This window comes from Ixodes scapularis, unplaced genomic scaffold, assembly GCF_016920785.2.
Source record: "Ixodes scapularis isolate PalLabHiFi unplaced genomic scaffold, ASM1692078v2 PGA_scaffold0__279_contigs__length_252992795, whole genome shotgun sequence".
Lineage (NCBI taxonomy): Eukaryota > Metazoa > Arthropoda > Arachnida > Ixodida > Ixodidae > Ixodes > Ixodes scapularis.
This window is the reverse complement of record NW_024609835.1, coordinates 61,521,272-61,542,629: the sequence shown is the minus strand read 5'-3', so window position 1 is coordinate 61,542,629 and position 21,358 is coordinate 61,521,272. Positions and strand designations below refer to the sequence as shown.

At 50.0% G+C, this 21,358-nt stretch overlaps 2 protein-coding genes across 3 annotated transcripts in view; one reads left to right on the top strand and one right to left on the bottom strand.

Moving 5' to 3' along the window:
* Window positions 1–21,358, bottom strand: part of LOC8041089 — a 289,123-nt gene that overhangs the window by 172,144 nt on the left and 95,621 nt on the right. The window lies entirely within an intron of this gene.
* LOC121046466 lies at window positions 6,788–13,825 on the top strand. Its single transcript, XM_042292052.1, has 4 exons — window positions 6,788–7,123; window positions 7,223–9,069; window positions 11,779–12,032; window positions 13,689–13,825. The coding sequence occupies exons 1-4, from the start codon at window positions 6,788–6,790 to the stop codon at window positions 13,823–13,825; spliced, it is 2,574 nt and encodes an 857-aa protein (XP_042147986.1).

Genomic DNA, 21,358 nt, shown 5'->3' with positions numbered 1-21,358 from the left:
AATGAACGCCGAGTTCACACTTTTCAAAACTAGTCTGTCGTGAATTTAGTAAAGCACTAAACATTTTATCAAAGTTTTAATAATATCGGATGCGTGTGCAAATTTTGAGAAGGCTATTTCCAAGTCAATGGCGTTTGAAGCAGACGATTTTTGCTCGCAGCGGAGATGGGCTTTTCGGGTTGGCCGGAGTGGGTCACGTGAATGGTGTGACGTCGCTGTGTCGTCTGCTGCATGATGCCGCTCAGGGAATTTTTTAAAAAAAGTCACGTCCTTGCGGGGCACAAAACTTAGCGAAAATTATTCTAAAATGTTCCATTATTATGTCAAAAATGATTGCCATTCCGTACATCCCCACAATACTGAAGAAACAACGATTTTTTCACGTTCTCCATGCATTTCTGACCGCAGTTGGAACCTCCGGACGTTCGCCACGAGTCGCCGAGAGGCGGCGTTCTAGATTGCGCTACTCTGCTCCGAAGGAGCTATATAGTGCTCTATCCACCCCCATCCAGCAATCTAACCGTGCATAGTAGCCTCTTCGTAGATTTGAGGCCGCTTCGCACACTTTCATACCGAGTTCTTGTGATCTTTTACGACGAAAGCACACGCTGGCGCCACCTATGAGGCGGCCTTGAAACTGCAGTTCATTACAGCGAAAGTTTCGTAGTATTTGCGAGATGAAATGGCCGTTTTACGAGAAATGGTCGTTTTTAACGTTCTCCAAGGATTTTCAATTTCGAGCAAATATGAAAGAATGAACCGCGAAATAAATAGGAAATAGACGGAAATCCGGTATGTTCCACACGGCTAGCCAATAGATGGCGCGCAGTGTGCTCTAAGCTGTAAGAGATCACAAGAGGTTTTTAGCCACTCGGTCGTAAGCAGGCGCAAATGTGTGAACCAGCCTTCATCCACGTGCACGCAAAAACGGTCAATTATATCGTATCAATCCATGCTTTAAAAAAAAATGTTTCGACGCCGATAAGATTTAACTTTCTAGGCCTTCGGTGCCGACACACCAGCCAACTTGTAACTAAAAGTTTTTTTCTTTTTTTTAAACTGGTGGCAAGGTTTAGGCTTCAGTCCGCAGTTCGAACAATTCAAACCAACTCTTCATTACAATGTCAAAACTGTAGTGTCGTCCCGACACAAATGGATCTACAGGATGCCTTCAAGCGTAGCTTCGATGTCTGCCCCACATGCCAATAATGAACATAAATTTATACAAGCTTGATCCTTTTGTTAAAATAAAGACCGAGGGTCACCATGTTTTGGAGCTACTATACGCATGTAGTGTGTGGCCAGCGCGTGCTGTTTGTAGTGATGTGCGTGGGGGTGGATGTGTGCGAGGCTAGTCCGACCACACATGGTTGCTCCAACACATTCTGTGTCCCCTGGTCTTTGTCAGCATAATCAAGCTAGTACTTTTTTAACTATATAAGTTAACTGTTAGCTGTACCCACTCTTTATACAACTTCCACGTAATTCCTAAAAAAAAAAAAAAAAATGCTCGCGCAATTCAGTCAGTATATAGTATCTGGCTGGGAATCACTTGACCCCATGTTCAGTCTCCATCGTGAGTATTATTCAATTCGTGTTTTAATAATGGCCTCTAGAGGTTTATATGCCTCATAGAACTTTAACCTACATGTAGCAGTCGACTGCTACAGTTATTCGCGGAAATGAGCGTACAAACGGAGTTTATGTTAAAATTATGCCGGCACGCCGTGGCCGTCAACACGATATCAATCGCCCTCACACATAAAAAAAGCAGGTGGCCCGCCAAAGCTTCCTGGTTGCCGATCCGGCAGTTACGACATCGAACCAGACCGAACATAGAAGGGCAAACAGAGAATCGGCCTAGCTGTACCCGAAATCGCCCCGTAGGGCCTGTTCGATGTCTATTATTAATTGTTTTTTCTCCTCAACAACGGGCACGGGCACCGGCGTCTCTCGGTGACTGCTCGTAACACTGTGTTTCGGTGCAATTTCTCGTCGTCGGTTTACCTTTTTACAGGCGCCCGCTTGCCGATGCCCCGTCGGCACCCTCTGCAACGTAGAGTGTCTCCGCATCGAAACACACGACGGAAGGAAAAAGATACCAAAAGTCCCTGAGGCTTTGACGCCAAGCAGCCAGGGCGACCGACACGCGTGTACGAGGCCGCGAGCCCGAACGCAATTAAAGGCGGGAAATACCAGCAGCCACGTCTCGCTCGCCGCATTTAAAAGGAAGCCAAAATATGAGAGGAAAACGCGTCTTGCGACACGTGCATGCGTCGAATTATTCATCCGTGCACGAGTTTCAGATGTACGGCTGGAAAAACAAGTCCACCGCGCGGCAATGCGCGGCAACGCAAGCCGGGTAGGATAGTGTAAGCGGCGTTCGCGAGATTATTGCATTCCGCTTATTATCACAACCAGGATTGCGATACGACGCGCGAAAACTATGTATACTATAGTCACTTCGAACTGGCAGCACGATAGCAGTTGACGCACATTACACGAGGAAGCGATCACTGCAGTTACGAGTTGGAACACCTAGCCCGTGACAGGCTCACAGTTATACACGCGTCGTGCCGGTCGCGAGTTGTGACTCAAAGACCGCCACACCATCCGTTTCTCATCACTGAAAAGCTAACATCACCCCCCCCCCCCCCCCCCCAAACACACCCTAAAAAAAAATAAAAAATAAAAGTCGAGCAGTGAAGCTCATGACACAAATATCGCATCCATCGAATGTCATATTTGTATTCTTAGGTTTCTTCGGGAAGGAAATGCCACCGGAAAGGATTTCGTCCAAAAACCTTGCCGGGCTTTGGCGGGTAGACTATAAGCGTCGTGATTATATCCGAAGTGAGAAAGTCGGCTAAACACACAAAAGATTCCATCACTGACCCCGTCACCGGACAAACAGCAGGCGTGACGGTAAGTGGCAAAAATTGCACAGCCAGCGGGCGGAGCCCCCGATTTCGCGAGACCCAGCAAAGCCAAGCGGGGCAACGTCGCCGCTCGGCCCAGCGCCCATAATGCCCGTGCGGCAGCCGACGCGAACTTTCGCAAGTACAACTCGAGCAGCTCGCGTCGGAAGGCGGGGGAAGTGTTTTATCATCGGCGTAATTGGAGCGTCTAAGCGAAGGCTCATGAGACCCTGGCTGCACTCAGTCGTCCCCTAAGCTGACAGCGTGACGGGAGCTAGAGGCTCGCAGGACCAATCAACCACCTTTCTCGCATCAGCTGACCCCGCTCTTTGTGCGTGAAGATGGGCGGGAGGGTGATCCCGTGGCGGAAGGCAAGACTGGTCCAACGAGCATGTAGCTTCCACCGCACTGTCAGCTTAGCGGCGAACGGGATACAGCAGCGAGACAGGGCAACCTGCTGCCTGTTTCATGAACGCGCCATGGGCGTTGGCGCGGCTGTCGGAGCAACTCAACCCCCCCCCCCCCTCTTTTTTTTTTTTTTTCTTTCTTAGCGGAGTTGGATTACATATTCCGATCGATTGAGGCGTACTTTTCCTCGCGCGTGTACACGCACGACGGGTTCCTTTTTTCTTTTTTGGCTAACACGCGGGCGCGGGACGCCGTGCGTGCTCCCCCCCCGCCGTGGGACTCGGAATAATGCGCCCTGACACGCAAACGCGCAAGGAGTCAAAGATCACGAGCGACGATGGGGCAAAAAAGAGTTGTTTCCGGCTCGTGGCCATTCTCCCGAAAACGAGACATTCGCCAGGTGAACACTGGAGTAATCTTTGCGAATTTTATCGGCTAGTTTCGTCGGTGTTTCGCCCGGAAGGAGCTTGTTAGCTTCCTGGTTGTGGGCGAACCTGACGAGTATATAGTCACAGCGCTTAAACGTGATCAATGTCACATCATTCAGTAAATATCCGAGATGAGCGGGAGGATGGCTGAGGGCCCTTTTTTTTTTTTTTTTTTTTTTGAAAAACCGAAAATCGGAGTTCGGAGTGACGTCGCCCACTGGCTTTTCATCCTCCCTCGGAAAACATGGCGGCGCTCGGCACATGTAGCACTGAGGATGATGGGTAAGTCGGGGAATCGGACAAAGTTCTCTTTTTTAGCTGCCCGACGACCTCTCGGACTTCGAAAAGGAAATCGTCAAACGGTCGAAACAACTGGGTTCGGTGTCTGTGTACTTTAGTTTCGGTTATGACTCCGCGAGGCAGCCTTTCAAGCAGAATCGGCGCGTCGTGGCCGCTCACGTTGCTCACAAAAGCCCACTGCGCGTTCTCTTCCACCTCGTTTCAAAGAATTTGAGATCGCTGAAAGGGCCCTAGAACTTCCAACCGAAACTGAAGCGTCACCTGCTCACAGCGATAGCCGACAGGCACGGAGAAGAGCGGTTGACCGCGAGAAGCGGGCGACGGTTCGGAGGCGTGAGAAAAACGCGAGCTGCAGGACGACTCAATCTTTGACGTCACTGCACTGTCGCGGATCGCGCCGGAACTTCAAATTCGAACTTTTTTTTTCTTTTCTTTTACTTGAAAATGAATGTGTTTCTAAGTTTCGGATTATGAGAGTAATGTCTAGGCATCGTTTTCCATCGTTTCAGATAATAAAATAAAATATGATTTTGACCTGTGGAAAATTAAAGGATTTGAGACGACACCCAGCAATCTTCTGATTGAAACCACTCCTTTAAATTTAATAAGTAAAAAGGTAACTATTCAGAAATAATTCATAAGGTAATTATTGCGAACGTTGTTATTATCTCCTGAATGGACTCTTAATAGTCAATAGCAGGGATGAATATGACGTCAATCGTTCTTTTTCAGTGCAATTCGTAGTTTTCTCAGGAACGATAGAGCCGACGTTCCGTGAAACATCCCGCATACACAAACACGCACACTAAAAGCTCGAGGTTAGGGGCGTACTCTCGAAACACGATTGAATTACAAGTGAATGGCACGTGCAAAGAACGCCGCTCGTGACACCGAGCACTGCTTGATTAGTCCAACCAACTCGTAGTGTGGAGCTCCGACTTATGATGAAACGAACTATATATATAGGCAACACTAGAATACGCAAAGCCTTAGACCTCCTCTGCCCCCCTGGCACGTCATCACACTGGGGTGACGCCAACTCAGCGGTAGGGCCCGACGTCGAGTGTTCTTTAACGCATTGAGTGGAAGCGAGATCCAGCCCAACGCTGACACAGCGCTCGTGCAGTCTCGTACGCGTAACTCGAAAAAATAAAAAAAAAAGAGAGAAAGCGATCGATTACGTATTCCGGGATATTACTCGATTACTCGAGAAGAAAAGTAAAAAGCCGTTACTTGAAAAAGTAACCCTTACTTTTCCGATTACTTCAGATTTCCGAAACAACCGATTTTTCTGCCGGTTTAAAAACTGATATTTTGCACCGTTCATTATTGGATTATAATAAGCGAATTACAAACTACTCATATACTCAATCCAACAATTCTGATAAACCTTTCTGCTGTCGGACACTTAGTTCGATGGTTACTCGGTAGAAAACTTGTAGAAGCTAAGGGCGCCGTTACAATGGGGAGGGGAAAATCCTACCGGTTACGAGTAATTGTAGTCTACTTCCCAAAATTAATCAGACTGTTGTTGCGATTACTTCGTAATCAACGTATTCAAAAATTAATCTAAAAAAGTAATTGGTTACGAGTAATTTGATTACTCGTAATGAATACAGTACAAGACTGAACTCGTGCCCAATCTGTGTCTGCGCTCGCTTTCCCCCTGATGACGTCGAAATGCTATACGGAGAGCAAGTCGTCTGCTGTGGGCGCAGGAGTAGCGGTGACGTCAGAAAGACGCAGGGCTCTGATTGGCTGTGATTGAAGGATAGTGGGTAGACCTCAAAGCGAGCTGCCTCGAGGTCTACCCACTATCCTTCAATCACAGCCAATCAGAGCTCCGCGTTCTAACATCACCAGAACCCGCGTAAAAGGAGCAGACAAACTTGCGCTCCTCATTGCTTCGGTTATTCTAGCTGGTAGTGGTATTGGGCAGGAGATCGAACAATAGGGGGCGCTCTGACCCGTTTGTTTTCCCCACGCTTGGTGTTTACTCAACACAAGGCCTGTGCACATGCCGACAGGTCTAATGAGCATGTCCATGTCATCTTCTACAATACAGCGCGGGGCACAGTTTAATGTAAAAAATACTAACAATCGACGAAGCGACGTTAAGTGCCGGATCTAACCCCAGAGAATGCGAGCTTGACCCACTTCGGCTTTTGTGCTGAGCTGGGACTGTTCCACAATACGCGAACAACTTACATTAGGCGGAGACCCCGCTTATACGCAGCCAGCGGGACCTTCGCAGCGACTTAGGCTTCGACGGCCCGCGGGTGAGCCCTGTTTCTCCCCGGTCGGCGGGCACCCCCTTTGATGACTTGCAGCTGCGAGCCAGACGCTCTGGCGGCGGAGGGGGCCCGCTGAAGAGGAGCCGGGGGGAAGTGGGGAGACAGGTTTCGGGACGGGACGGCTTAGGCGAGTGTGTGTGTGTGGGGGGGGATATGGATGCGTGCGTCAGTGGAACGAAGGAACTCGAAGGGACAAGATCGCGGCGACGCTAACCGGAACAATGACTGTATATACGTGTATTTTTGTAATCGAGTTAATGTAATATAGTTGTTTTTTGTTTATTTGTGAATTCTTTTAACCGCGCACAGCTTCTGTCACAAAAACTATGGTGCCGAAACCCGGGAAAGAACATCGAACGAGGTGAGCGGCTTTGATCTTTGTGACCGCCTCACTGGAACGCTGTGAAAGAGCTGGGTGCGTGTTCGTGAACGGCAAACGATGGAGCGGCTTAAAGGAAAACGTGGAGTCAAACGGGAGCAAACCACAAGGCTCATCAGCGAGGCGTCGGCGGGACTGGAGACAGCGGATCTGGCCACGGTGACTGCCTGGCGAGAACGAATCAACGCATGCAACCAGACGCTTCGGTCTCTAAATGCAGAGATCGAGGACCAAGTGCCACTAGAGGATCTCGTCGCGGAATACACGACTGTATCCGAATACGACGACGAGGCCACCCGAGTTCTAGCGGTGCTAGGCTGCAAGATCGCATCGCTACGACAAAGGGAACTGCCAACGCCGACGCCCTTGAACGAGACCACATCGGCGACAGCTTCAGTACCTCCTTCCAACAGGACAAGCGGAGTGAAGCTCCCGAAGTTGCGACTCCTGACCTTTGACGGGGATATCAGCGGTTGGCAGAGCTTTTGGGAACAGTTCAGTGGTGCTGTTCACAGCAACGACAGCATCACACGATCGGAAAAGTTCCACTACCTTCGCACACTCGTCACCGGACCAGCTGCTGCCGCAATCGCAGGACTTCAGGCCACGGAGGCCTGCTACGACGATGCCATCCACATCCTGACGCAGCGGTTCGGCGACAGACGAAGAATTGAGCAAGACCACTTGGCGAAGCTCCGATCTCTGCCGCCGGTGGCGTCCGCGAAGGACACAAGGGGACTTAGGAGGATCTACGACCATGTGCAGACCAACATCCGAGGGCTAAGAGGTCTCGGCGTGGGATCGTCGACGTACTGCACAATGATGTCGGACATTCTTCTCAGGGCCCTGCCGAAAGAGATTGTGCTGGACTACCACAGGTGGCAGTCGGGCAACACCGCCTACAGGGCGTCCGGGACGTCGGAGAGAGATCCAACGTCGCCGAATGCAACAGGACAAGACGCCGGCCGCTCGATCGACTCGCTGTCCTCTGCACGGATCTGTCCCTCGCCGTTGCAATCCGCCGATGCCGAAGGTGAGCTCGCCGAGATTCTTGGGTTTCTTCGTGTCGAGGTCGAGAGCAGAGAGAGAGCCGGTGTCGTGGCCGAGCGGTATGACCCACCGCGGAAGACTGGGATCGATGGATCAGGAATGCCAGCTGCGGCACTGTTACACACAGGCATCACTGGCCAGTGCTTCTTTTGCGGCTCATCCAAGCATTCGGCGGAATTATGCACTTGCGATCTCAAACTCGATCAAAAGAAAAGAAAGCTGACAGAGGGCTCCCGGTGCTTCCGATGCACACTGGGGGGGCACCGAGCAAGAGAGTGTCGGCGGAAAGTGTCATGCGCGGGATGTTCAGGTCGGCATGCTACGTCAATGTGTGACCCCGACTGGAATCCCGCGCTGAGAAAACCGGATCGAGATGCCCCGCTGACTAGCGTCCAAAGTGCTGCCGCCGATCTATTGGATTCCGAGGTCCTGCTCCAGACGTTCCGGGCCTGGGCTGTAGAGGGGGAACGACGCGGCTACGTGCGGGCCATCGTCGACGGAGGCAGCCAACGCACTTTTATCCGAGAAGATGTTTCGCGCAAGCTCGGCCTCAAGGTTCTTGGAGAAACCAGCCTCCGACTGAATACGTTCGGCCACTGCTCGACACGACCACAACGGCGACAACTGGTCGAGGTACGACTGCGCAGTCAGTACGGCCAAGAAGAATGCGTTGTCGAGGCTGTCGAGGTACCCTTCATTTGCAAGGATGTCGTTCGGGTACCCGCCGACCACGTGTTTGTTCGCCGAGTGGAGGAAGACGGACGCCGCATTGCGGATGCGCTCCTGTTTCCTGGGGTTCCGGCGGAGGAAGGCATATCTCTGCTAGTCGGATCCGATCAGCTGTGGAGGGTCACCGGAGACCAAGTGCTGCGGTGCGAAGAAAATCAAAAACTGGTCGCCATCAGCACCATTTTTGGGTGGACCTTTCAGGGCCCCGTGTCTCACCACAGCTCTCTCAGCGGCAACGCCAACAGCATGGTATGCGTTTTGAGGGTCGGACCCGCGGAGAAGGAGGACGTCGGAGACGTGCTGCGGGGTTTTTGGGAGCTGGAGAGCATCGGCATCGCTGATCGGCCATGCAGCAAGACAGAGGAGCACAACGAGGTACTGACCGAGTTCAACGAGACAATCAAGAAAGTTGATGGACGGTACGAGGTAGGCTTGCCATGGAAAGCCAGCACCGGAAACCTGAAAGACAACCGCACGCTGGCGTTGAAACGTCTCGGAGGTTTGACGAAAAGACTTTCACGGAATGAGTCCCTCTCGATTGAGTATGACAACGCCATCGGCAGCTACATAACAGCAGGACACGCTGAGAGGGTTCCAGCGAACACTCCAGACGCCGAGTCGTCACGCTCCCGGACCTACTATATGCCGCACCAACCAGTCATTCGGAACGAATCGGAGACAACGAAACTACGGGTCGTCTTCGATGCTTCTTCACATCTACCTGGAGCTGCGTCACTTAACGAACACCTGGACAAGGGACCGAACCTGAACGCCGACCTCGTCGGGATCTTGGTGCGCTTTCGTATGCACCCGATCGCTGTGACGGCAGACATAGAAAAGGCATTTTTACAGATCGGTGTCCGACCACAAGATAGAGACGCACTCCGCTTCCTATGGGCTCAGAGAGATCCGATGACAGAGAGTTCAGAATCACGCGTCGAGGAATGGAGAATGACTAGAGTGCCGTTTGGGACTTCCGCCAGCCCTTTTCTGTTGACCGCCACGCTTGTGCATCACCTGAACGGCGTAAATGGAGACCTCAAATCAACTGCAGAGCTGCTTCGAAGGTCGTTTTACGTCGACGACTTGCTGGTTGGGGCCTCAACGATCGAAGAAGCAGCGCTACTACAGGACCAAGCCAGTCGGATATTAGCAGATGCAGGGATGAAACTACGAAAATGGTCAACCAACGCTACAGAGCTGCAATATTCGTTTGACGGGGGTTCGACGACATCCGCCTTTTCGGAGCCGAAGGGAGTGCTTGGGCTGTTATGGCGACGGGACACGGACACGCTGGCTGTTCCAGTGGAGAGGGTGCTCAACTTCGTTACGTGCAGCGGAAGGACGAAGCGCTATGTGCTCCGTGCGGCTGCTAGAGTTTTCGACCCGTTGGGACTCCTGGCACCTTTCGTGATACGAGTGAAGGTTTTGTTCCAGCGAATCTGGGAATGCGGGCTCGGCTGGGACGACGATTTGACCGACGAGCTGCTAGTGGAATGGCGACGATGGAGTGCCGAACTCCCGCAGATTCAGACGGTGCTGATTCGTCGCTGCGTCATGAAGGAGCCAAGAGAGGTTGTGAGTTCTCTACAACTACACATCTTCTGTGACGCGAGCCCGGTGGCGTACGGCACCTGTGCCTATCTGAGAGTGGAAGGAAAAGAAGGGAAAGTCGAGGTAAACTTGGTGTTCTCAAAATCCCGTGTGGCGCCTATAAAGCGACTGACACTCCCTCGACTCGAGCTGATGGCGGCGGTGATCGGAAGACGAATAGGCCAGTACCTCGGGGAGGTCATGAATATTCAAGAGGTGTTCTACTGGACAGACAGCATGATCACGCTTCATTGGATCCGAGGGTCGGCGGCAAAATGGAAACCATTCGTGGCAAACCGAGTGATCGAGATACAGGCTGGAGAGGGGCCTTCCACGTGGAAACACTGCCCAGGGCTGGAAAATCCCGCCGATTTGATGACGCGGGGAATCAGCGCGGAAGACCTTCAAACAAGTGAACTATGGTGGAGGGGTCCAACGTGGCTTGTCAGGGCTCCAGAGGCGTGGCCAACCTTCACCATCTCCGAGGACGTTCCGGGTTCCCTAATTGAAGAGGAAGGGAAGCGGGAATATCATGCGTTGCAGACTACGACCGAGACAACTGCACCGCTGTTGGAACTGGAGCGTTACGGCACACTGGAACGAGTCCTCAGGATTACGGCATGGATCATGCGGTTCGTCAAGAACTGCAGAGAGCAACGCGATCAGCGGAAAGGACCACTGACGGCTGAAGAACTGGGACGAGCAGAGACTTGGTGGATCGCAAGAACGCAACAAGAGGCTTATCCACAAGAACTGACAGCGCTAATCAAGGATAAGAAACTGGAAAGCCGATCCAGTCTCGTCTCCCTCACCCCGTTCATCGACCCCGATCGGCTTTTGCGCGTCGGGGGACGACTTCAGCAGCTGAACGAGACCGTCGAAGTCAGGCACCCGCTCCTGCTCTCACCCGAACACCATTTCACAGAGCTGCTGGTGCGAGACTGTCATCAGCGAACACTGCACGGCGGGCTTCAAGATACTTTAAACCAACTCCGTGAGCGCTACTGGGTACCGCGGGTGCGACAGCTGACCAAAAAGATCATAAATCGGTGCAACGCTTGTCGACTCGGTCGACTGAAACCGGCTACTGCTCCGACTGCGCCGTTGCCGCAGGATCGCGTGAATCAAGCGGACCCTTTTGAGGTGGTCGGCATCGACTTCGCTGGTCCGCTAATGGTGAAGACTGCTAATTCGGACGAGAAGTCGTACATCGCTCTTTTCACCTGTGCGGTAACTCGAGCCGTGCATCTGGAGCTAGTCTCTAGCCTCTCGACAGAGGCCTTCATCATGGCTTTCCAGCGCTTCACTGCCCGAAGAGGACTGCCCGGTGTCATCTATTCGGACAATGCTCTTACGTTTAAAAGAGTCTCGAAGGACCTGTCCGGTATTTGGCCGATCTTGAGGAGTGATCGATTTCAAGATCATTGTTCACAAAACCGAATCAAATGGAAATTCATTGCCGAAAGAGCAGCGTGGTGGGGCGGCTTCTGGGAACGAATGGTTCAAACCGTCAAGCGAAGCCTGCGCATCATTCTCGGAAAAAATCGGTTCGGCTTTGAAGAATTGACCACTATTTTGCACGAGGTGGAGGCCGTCGTGAACTCCCGACCACTGGCAACAATCCACGACGACCTGCCAGACCAACCTATCTTGACTCCGGCGCACTTCCTGTCGGGCAGGCGACCGACTACCTTGCCGTCAAAAAGCCTGGACCGAATAGGAGAGTCAACAAAGGGTGAACTCTCCAGACGTTGGCGGCATCGTCAAAAAGTAATGGACAGTTTTTGGAGAAGGTGGAAAAAAGAGTATCTGCTGCAATTACGCTCAGCGCACCAATCGACAGAGACGCAGATCAACAGCCTGAAAGACGGAGATGTGGTCTTGGTGCATGAGGAAAAAGCACCGCGAATACAGTGGAAAGTGGGGCGAATTGAGGGGGTGCAAAGGGGACGGGACGGTCATGTGCGCTCGTGTTTGGTGCGCCTTCCCAACGGAACGATCCTTAGACGTCCAGTGCAACTGCTGTACCCGCTGGAACTCGCCACGTGAAAAGTGACAGGCCCTCCTCGTTCCGCGGGGCGGGAGTGTGTTCCACAATACGCGAACAACTTACATTAGGCGGAGACCCCGCTTATACGCAGCCAGCGGGACCTTCGCAGCGACTTAGGCTTCGACGGCCCGCGGGTGAGCCCTGTTTCTCCCCGGTCGGCGGGCACCCCCTTTGATGACTTGCAGCTGCGAGCCAGACGCTCTGGCGGCGGAGGGGGCCCGCTGAAGAGGAGCCGGGGGGAAGTGGGGAGACAGGTTTCGGGACGGGACGGCTTAGGCGAGTGTGTGTGTGTGGGGGGGGATATGGATGCGTGCGTCAGTGGAACGAAGGAACTCGAAGGGACAAGATCGCGGCGACGCTAACCGGAACAATGACTGTATATACGTGTATTTTTGTAATCGAGTTAATGTAATATAGTTGTTTTTTGTTTATTTGTGAATTCTTTTAACCGCGCACAGCTTCTGTCACAGGGACAGTGCATGCTGCATTGCTCATGCAGGCCGCAGTGGAAACAAAAGGGCCCCTCCTCCCTCTCACCGGAGAACACGAACTCCAGCCGAACGCTGACGCCGCGTTCGGTTATGTCGGCCGAGCGCTGAGTCATTGTATTTGTTGTCCTCACCCGTGTAGTTCTAAAGTTAACCGCTTGGGGCGTCACGGTCTGTCCTCCTCCCCAATAGGCCGCAGCAGCGTATCGCACTACACCAATCATTTGGACGCGGGCCTTAGAATTTTAGAAAAACAAAAACAAAAACAGGAAAGCGGGACTTTCGTTCGTGCTAACGGTGTCGCACTCTGTACATGCACAAACAAACCGCGTAGTCCACTTCACCCCGACCTCACGGGGCACGGTAATGAGCCTCTCTCAAACAAAAGAGCAACGGAAAAAAAGAAGAAGAGAGAGCAAGAGCGTGCTTCCTGTTATTTTCCCGAGACAAAGATTAAACTTCGCGTGACTCATGAAAAGGGCCAAGCGGCAGACGTCTCCTATTAACGTCCGCTCCTCGCGTAGTAACTTCTAAATGCCTTCGATGGCACATTTCTTCGGAACGCTCGGCCTTCAAAGGACGCTCGGTACACCTTGGCAAAATTAACGTTACGTGAGGCGACGTAAAGGTAGTAGTAGTACGCACGTGGCTGCAATTGTCTCAATTGCGCCTAAACAAAACAAAAACACAAAAAGGAAGAAACAATGCAGAGGAGAAACAAAGAGCCTCGACCACACGCATTTGCAAACTCGACGACAATGCCAGTCTGAAAAATGGAAGCACAAAGCCAAGCAAACAAAAAGAAGAAAAAAAGTTTCTTTAGAAAGTTGGAAGCATGCATGCGCAACAACTCTGTGTCACAAACATTGTCGAACAATAGCGCGCGTCCAACAATGCGTCAAGCGGCAACATTTTCTCCTAATATCCTGCGCAGTTTTGTTCTTTTATTCTGTAGGTGGGATGGCGTACGACAGAAATAGCTTGATATACAGATGGCGGGATTAGACTTTGAAAGGAAGAGTAATTCAAACCTAGTTCCTCTGTTTCGAAGCAAGCAGTGAAAATTACTTTGCTAGTCAGCGCGCCAACTTTGAGAGGAGCCACATATTTTATAAAGACAACCCGAATGGCTGTTCCGGACGTGCCATCTGGTACGTTGTAATTTCGAGTAAAAACGAAGCAATGTAAGCCATCCGCGATAAACCTTCGCATCGCTCAATCGCATCCACCGCTTACACTTCAATTGAAAGTTGATTCTAAGTAGGTGGCTGCTGCCTCTGACAACACAGTGCCGGGATGCGCCAGCTTCAGGTCGCGTGCACGATCGACGCTCCCATGCAGTCGATGCACTATCACAACTAGCGAGCTTGATATGAGATCAGAACACACGAAAGGAAAACGCTATCAATAGCGACAAAGAAAAAGAGTTATAAGAGTGTGGGCAGCAGCCTTCTCCAGTAGCGGTAAGTAGCCAACTCGCACCAACATTCGCGGAGGGGCAACTTCGCCAGCAGAGCCGCCCGAGGCCAGTAACCGCCAACATCCGAGAGGGACGGGAACGAGCCTTCTCTTCGCGTTTGTCGCGCGCGTCAATCCTTTGTAGCCGCGCAACAAAAGAGAGAGAGAGAGAGAAAAAGAGTCTGCCAAGCTTTTAATGTTACACAAAATTTGTCCCTCTTTTTCCCTTCACCCGTTCCAAAAACCATCACTGCATTCAGGTCCTTCCCAGGGAAGGAGAGAGGGGACACACCCTTGAGGGACGGCCTTTTATATGCACGCGCTCAATCCACTCAATCCGCGGTACAAAAAGTCGCGCGGACAAAACCCGTCAAGCGCTTTAAAACATGTTTTTTTTCCTTTTTTTAAAGAAAACAAAGAGCAAAACCGAGACCCGTAGAAATGCGAAACAAGGGGACTGGTTTTCTGGTTCGGCAGTCCCGCCGTCCGTGTCTGACCGACGACGACCGACCCGTACCGGCGCGTGCTCTCGCAACGAGCGCCCCGCCCTCCCCGACAGCAAGGACAGGAGTCTTCCGAAAGAGTTCGTTTGTCCCGCTTCTGCAAAGCGTGGCACACGACCGCCGGTCGGTTGCACCCGCCACACTCGCCTCTTATTATATATGTTCCACCTCCCGCATACATCAATCGCTCTCATCGAGCGACAACCGCTTCAGAGCGGCACGCTCCCCAGCCTCGTTTGTTCGTTACGATTTGAAGGTCTCACGCCGAGCCTGTTCTTCAAAAGGCCGGAAGAGATCACCGCCCGTCTGTCCATTCGCGGCAAGGGTGGGGCAGTTGGGGTGAGTGAAACTCCTGCCGGTTAACCGTGCAGCAGCGCTACCTCGAATGTCGAGCATGAAGGAGAGGGACACCGAATCGCACGACGGAATGCAGCCTCAAACATCTCGCAAGCGGGCTTTCGGCGGTCGACAACTTTGTGGGATCGCGCGGAAACTTTTTAAGCTAATACATCATACAAATGAGAGTCGTCAGACATTGCCTGACGAGTGTTCTTTCTTGTACTAGAGCCACATTGGTCATACAAAAACTGTCCGCAGGCATGTGCGAAGATTACATATTATCGCTGTATCAGGCTTGTGCGGTACCGATTACAGGTAATCGAGTTACATCTATTCACTTACTTTTTAAAGTAATTTTGTAATCATTTGATTACATCTATTAGGAAAGAATCGCGGGAGTAATCTAGGTACCGTAAAATCGCGAGCACGCGCACACTCAAAATTTTGAGATAATCGTGTAAAACTGGGGAATGGGCGCTTAGTTCTTAAGTCAACAATATGTGAAAATATGTCTTTCGTGTATTTTACGAATGTTACAACATACAGATGCGGGCGCTTATGGTAGGATGGGCGGACGCTCGGTATATTACGGTACCTTGGAAGTATACTCGAATCACTCGCAAACGTTCCCCCTCCTCGTTCTCACGGCGCCATTTGTACAAGTTTCTTTCGAGGAATCCTCGAACCAAGACTCCGACTGGACGATGGTTTAGCGAAAATTTGGTGGATTAAGAGGATGAGCAGAGTTCACAATTTCGCGCTTCAAATCCAATGACGGACAATACAAAACACCTCGTTTTAATCAAACAGAAAAAAAAATATCTGTCATTTTCAAAATGATATCGAGTAAGCGGAATGGTAACGGATACTTTCTCGAATAATGGCCAATTATTTTTGCACCTCAAGTAATGAAGTAATTTCACCGAATACAATTTAACAGAGTAATTTAACCGTAACCGATTACTTTGTTTCCGAGTAACGTGTAAAAGACGAATACGTATGATGGAGCAAGCCCGTTTTCTTTGAACGTGTTTGAAACGTTCCCCGCCGACATTTCTGTCGTCACGTCCCCAGCTGACATCTTGTCTTTCGGACGAAGTACGAGCAGCGCGACTCCAGCTTTCCACAAATTACCGCTCCGTCTCGTGAGAGTCCAAAGCGGCGTTACAGACCTCAGCCAATAACAACTGGGGTTTCCTTTCAAAGGATACCATTTATGCTCCGCAGTTTGCACGCTACACCTCTAGTAACATCTCTCTTATTGCCGAATCGACCAGGAATACGAATCATACGATATAAAACATGTCTCCCCAATGCCGTACAAAATGGCCTTTGAAACATACCGAACGATACTTTAAGTTATCCTACGAGTGAATAACTAGTTCTATTTCGGTTCCCTTCTCTGTGTCTGATTGCGCGAGACTATAGTACACTGCCGGGATGCGCATCGGCCCCTTTCGGGCGATGTGATATTCCGGCCGGGCTGAAATCGAAGCCGAACGACCGAAAGGCGCCCACGGAGCCCTCTCGGTTCTGGCAGCGCATCGGACAGCGTGGCCAATGGGCGCTGCCAGAGAGTTACGGCGGCCCCGCTTCATCGCCGGTTTGATACGCTTGTCGGCCGAAATCAGCGAGCTTTTCTTTTTTTTTCTTTTTTTCCGGGTACGACGGATCTGGGTCACCCAGTTTCCAAAATGCAGTTTCGATGCAAATGTGAACGAATAGAAGAAAAACACAATCATCTATTTTTACTTCGCAACCGAAACGGTACAAGTTAGATCTCTGCGGTCATGTACAGTAAAATATTAAGAAAAAGGAAGAATTTTAACAAACCCTTTAACACTCTATTTAGACACTTTGATATTAAACGGCAGCAATAATACGTATTAAACGTCCAATTTTACTTTTTCGTTTTTTTTTTTTTTTTCATCGCCAGATCCCGTGCGGCAAGCACAAGCTGACAGCTAAAGGCAGCAGTTTGCGCCAGGTGCACCTAGCAACCGGTCTCAGAAAAGAGTTGTTGAAAGAGGACTAACAGGCCACTAAACAAAACTATGACCAATTGTTACAGCGGTGAAAGCAGTACGTCATATTTACAAACAACCCCCCCCCCCCCCAAAAAAAAAAAAAATCGATGTTGTACGCATTTAACCTTACGCTACGCTCACGTCACTGAACCCACCTTCGTTTTTTCGGCCTCTGGTGTACAATAAGCGAGGTTGCAACCCTAAGCGATACTGTGAGAACTATAAGTAGGACCACCGATGATCGGCTGACAGTGCTGCTACTTTTGACCGAGACCAGGATAGCGCTATACTGCGTTTCACCTTATACCAGTCATCCGGGCCAATCCAATGCCTGGTGAGTGTCCCGTGATCTTCGCGAGGGCCGCAGCGACGATCGGGGCGTCATACGGTCACACTGGTGGCTCGTACCGTCCGTCCATCATATCATAAGGTAAAACATCGTATACATTGCTGCTACACCTATGATCGCCCGTTTGGATCAGCAGCGTCAGCAGCCGTAATCACACCAATGCTCTGTCAACCGCTGGCTCAAGCCCATATCTCGACCACAATAACAACATAAGTAGGCGGCCTATAGCTGTTCAAACGTCATAAAAAAAATTAAAAAATAAAATTTAAACGCGAAAGGAAAAGCACGAGGAAGAACAGGTCAAAAGAAATCTACGAGTCCATCGCAGCAAGAAGCGAATCCTGCGTAAGCTCGCCATCAGCGAACTTGTCACCCAAGAAACTACGATACCTCTTTATTTTATTTTATTTTTTTTAATCTTTGGACCTTTTATTTTTAGTTTTTAACTAATCTTCCATATGTATTTTTTTTCGATTAACTTTTTTATTATTATTATCTTAATTTTTTGTGCATTGCCCTTTTAAATCCTTTTTTTTTTTTTTTCAGAAACACGTTTTCGTTTTTTCTTTTCGTCGTCTTTTTATTAAAACGTCGGTTGAAAGTAGCGCTTGTCCTGTCCTCCCCCGTCATTTGACTTTCGCGCTAATATTTTTACGGGGTCCTCCGTCAGACCCCGACGACTATTCCCAGCGCGGCTGACGCCACAGCAAAAGCAAAAGCGGTCAAAACACGACATAGTTCCGTCTCCCAGGGCGCGTTCTACTGGCCTCCGAAAAAGTAAACGCAACAACAACAACGAAATTCCAGATTTGACTCAAGCGGTGTCGTAACTTCTCCTAAATTTGCGCGGCAAACTTCCGGGGTGATGGGTACGGCTTAGTTCTTTTTTTTTTTTTTTTAACTTTTACTTCACCGAAGGAGCACACAAAGTAACCAGTCTTCGGGCACGGAGCCACGACCGCTAGAATAATAAAGAATTTTACTGGCTCCGTTCCTATTCGGGGCAGTTCAACTCCGACAGGCACACGAGCGCACTTCAAACTTAGTGGCGCGTGCCACCGGTAGCTGTCACGTGACAGTACAAATGGACCTCTAAATCTCCCTAAGAGCCGAAAGCGTGCTCCGACTTCCGTAGACGAAGCACAACGCGCGCTTGAACGTGCTCGGCGAAAAGACTTGGAAACTTTCTCATGGAGTAGACGTGACTTGACTCGATCCGTTCGGTTCCAATACTCGTCCAAAGATTCATTCCGCCCCTTACAGCCGAGTTTAGAGTGAAACCCGAGCGCGTTCATTGTTGTGTTCAAGCTATACGAACGTCATATAGTATATAAAGACTGTATAAGGGAATCAGCGAAAAACATTAGAAGAGCTATCGTATTATGATGTCCCACTGACTGATCATAGAGGTTCACCTACTATATTACACTAATATTTGTAAAGGCAGGGGGTAATTAAACAGTTGGTCGAAATAGCCTGTAACTAAATTACGCACCAATTACTGCCGCGAAAAAGTAACGCATAACTCGGCAGTAATTAAAAAAAAAAAGGTACTCGATAAAGTAAATGAATGCCAAGTAATCCATTACCTGCAATAGATTACTTCCCAATTCTGCTGGGGCAGAAGCATATCGAAACATGTACACCCTTCAGCTTGAACTTGGAATGGACGATTTTCCGAGGTACCGGTTGGCGAGAACGCGACGGTTAAGAGATCACCTGAGAAAGTCACGGATCACAAGTAATTCGTAACCCATAACGGAATATTACTTCCCGAGGGTGCTCGAGCAAGCATGTCGAATATGTTTACACCCTTCAGCTTGAACCTCGAACGGACGATTTTTCGAATCCCAGGTTCGGGAGAGTATATATCTGGAAGAAATCTACTAGGCTTCAATCGAAGTACGATCGCACAGCCTGGGGCGTATGCACCCGCCTCGAACCGTGAATTCTCGAAGTAGTTCACTGCCAGATCGAAGCAGCGCGACAACGTGGGCTTCGAACAGTCTGGCGTGAGGCGACAGAAACGCACTCCAGATCCTACTCGAAATTGAGCGAGAAACTCGGCACAAAAGCAAGAAAATCCCCCAAGAAAAGAAACGAAGAAAACAGTCGAGACACTTTCGGGGACGATTAACGAGATAGGTTGGTTGCGAGAACTAGTTTTCCAGATCCCTTTTCTCGCCCCTTTCGAGCTTCGATTATTTTCCGCGCACCAGGGACGCCGTGACCTTCAGCAGCCCGGCCGCTTACAAAACGTCGCGTTCAAAAAAAAAAGCGGGTCAGTCCTCCGATACGGGCAAAGAGAAAAGAAACCGAACGCGATACAACAGACTGCCGAGAAGAATCAGCCAGAGCGTTTATGTTTTATTTTTCCTTTCCCTACGGGGCGTTTTGGTTTTGCTTGAATGCGATAAGCGAACGCGCACCACCATTCCGATCGTACACGCTAACGATATGCGTAGAGCGTGCGAGCTTTCTTTTTCTTTCGCCAACTTAACAACCTACCTCAGGTTTTTCTTTTTCTTTTTTTAATGTGTTATTTATAGCGAGAGTTTACTTCAGTTTGTTTTTGAAGTCCGCGCGCGCGCGCGAAGGCCCGTAGTTTTGAGTTTAAAGGATGCTTTCGGCGCGTTCCAAATTAGAGTGGCCGCTTCTGATTCTCCTCTCTCGCATTGAGATTCCGAGCCAGTGATATTCGCATTATCTCCTTTCATTTCTATGCGAAAGAAATAATCGGCTGTAAAGGAAGTGTTAGCAACACATTTTAGGAGGAAAAACATTAATAAATCATAACACGATGGGGAGGATCACTAAAATAATGGTTGCTAAAAATGTAAGTATTTCAACAAGTGAGCACATATACTCACACGATTGTTATACATAAATATGACACCTACAAAAATATACGCACGAAGATAATCGAACGAGTGTATCGATAAATGGATATGCAGCCAAACGTTTTGAACTTATTACGATTTATTGTTTGCCATTTTTACTATGTGTTTGTTTATTATCATTTACCTATGATCATACAACAGCCCCGAACAAGGATCAGAAGTATAAATAAACGAACTATTTCCCAGTGAGTGGCGGATTGCGCCACCTGGCCGGTATTTCTGTAGAACTTTTTTCATTATTAAGACGATGATGACACCTAGTCATCCGACCTTCCCACTTTTCCTTCACTCCAAAATAAACAGACGACAACATACAACAAAGGTGAGCTAGAAAGGGCGGCGTGGCGGTCGCTCGAGAATGGTCCCACGCTTGATCTGTCACTAACGCCATGGTCTCATCCGTGAGCTGGAAGCGGCGCCACGCATGGAACACCAGTTAATTATTTGAAAATTGGATCCCAAACATAGACGGAGCTCGTAAAGGTACACAAGGAAAATATAAGAGGTCATATTCACATTTGTGCTGGCGTTCGAATCTCAACCGCGAAGCGGATCCGCTCGTTTTCATCATCAAATCCGCGTAAATTTGTACCGCTTCTATAAGCAACCGTGCTCGCAACCGCTTGGCGAATGCGGTTCAGCCGCCAGTATGAATGCGGCGTTACGGCTTCACCGCACCCCTAAAGAGTGGAATGAAATACCAAATTTGCCCATTTCTGCTCACATTTGCCTCCTTTTCTAGCTCTGGCGGCGCCGCATTCAGGTGCCAGTTGAAGCCCCTCGATGCGTTTGTGTTCGCAAGTAGCGTCAAATGCGCCACCGCTTGGAAGCAAATGGCGGAGAAGCACTGAGATGAGCGGCCTTTCGAAGCAAGCAAATTGCTGTATGTTTGTACAGCCGAAAGTTAGTCTGGCGTCTCAGCTGTAGATGAGCAATTTAGCCAGTGCGGTACAACCGCTAACCTGGGGGTCTTTAACGTGCACCACACAGTAGTGATACACGATCTCACGCCGGTACGATGCTCATCCAGATCGAAACGGGCAGGGGCGGGGATTGAGCCCAGGATCCCTAGGTTCTGCAGCCCGAGGTTTCGCTCCATGTGCTCCGAGCGGGTGTGCGTTTAGTGCGCACTAGACCACTCGGCC

Coding starts and splice junctions, on each gene's coding strand:
- LOC121046466 (XM_042292052.1), top strand. CDS start 6,788: ATGGAGCGGCTTAAAGGAAAACGTGGAGTCAAACGGGAGCAAACCACA. Junction 7,124..7,222: donor CCACATCGGCGACAGCTTCA/GTACCTCCTTCC, acceptor TTTTGGGAACAG/TTCAGTGGTGCTGTTCACAG. Junction 9,070..11,778: donor TATGACAACGCCATCGGCAG/CTACATAACAGC, acceptor CCTGTCGGGCAG/GCGACCGACTACCTTGCCGT.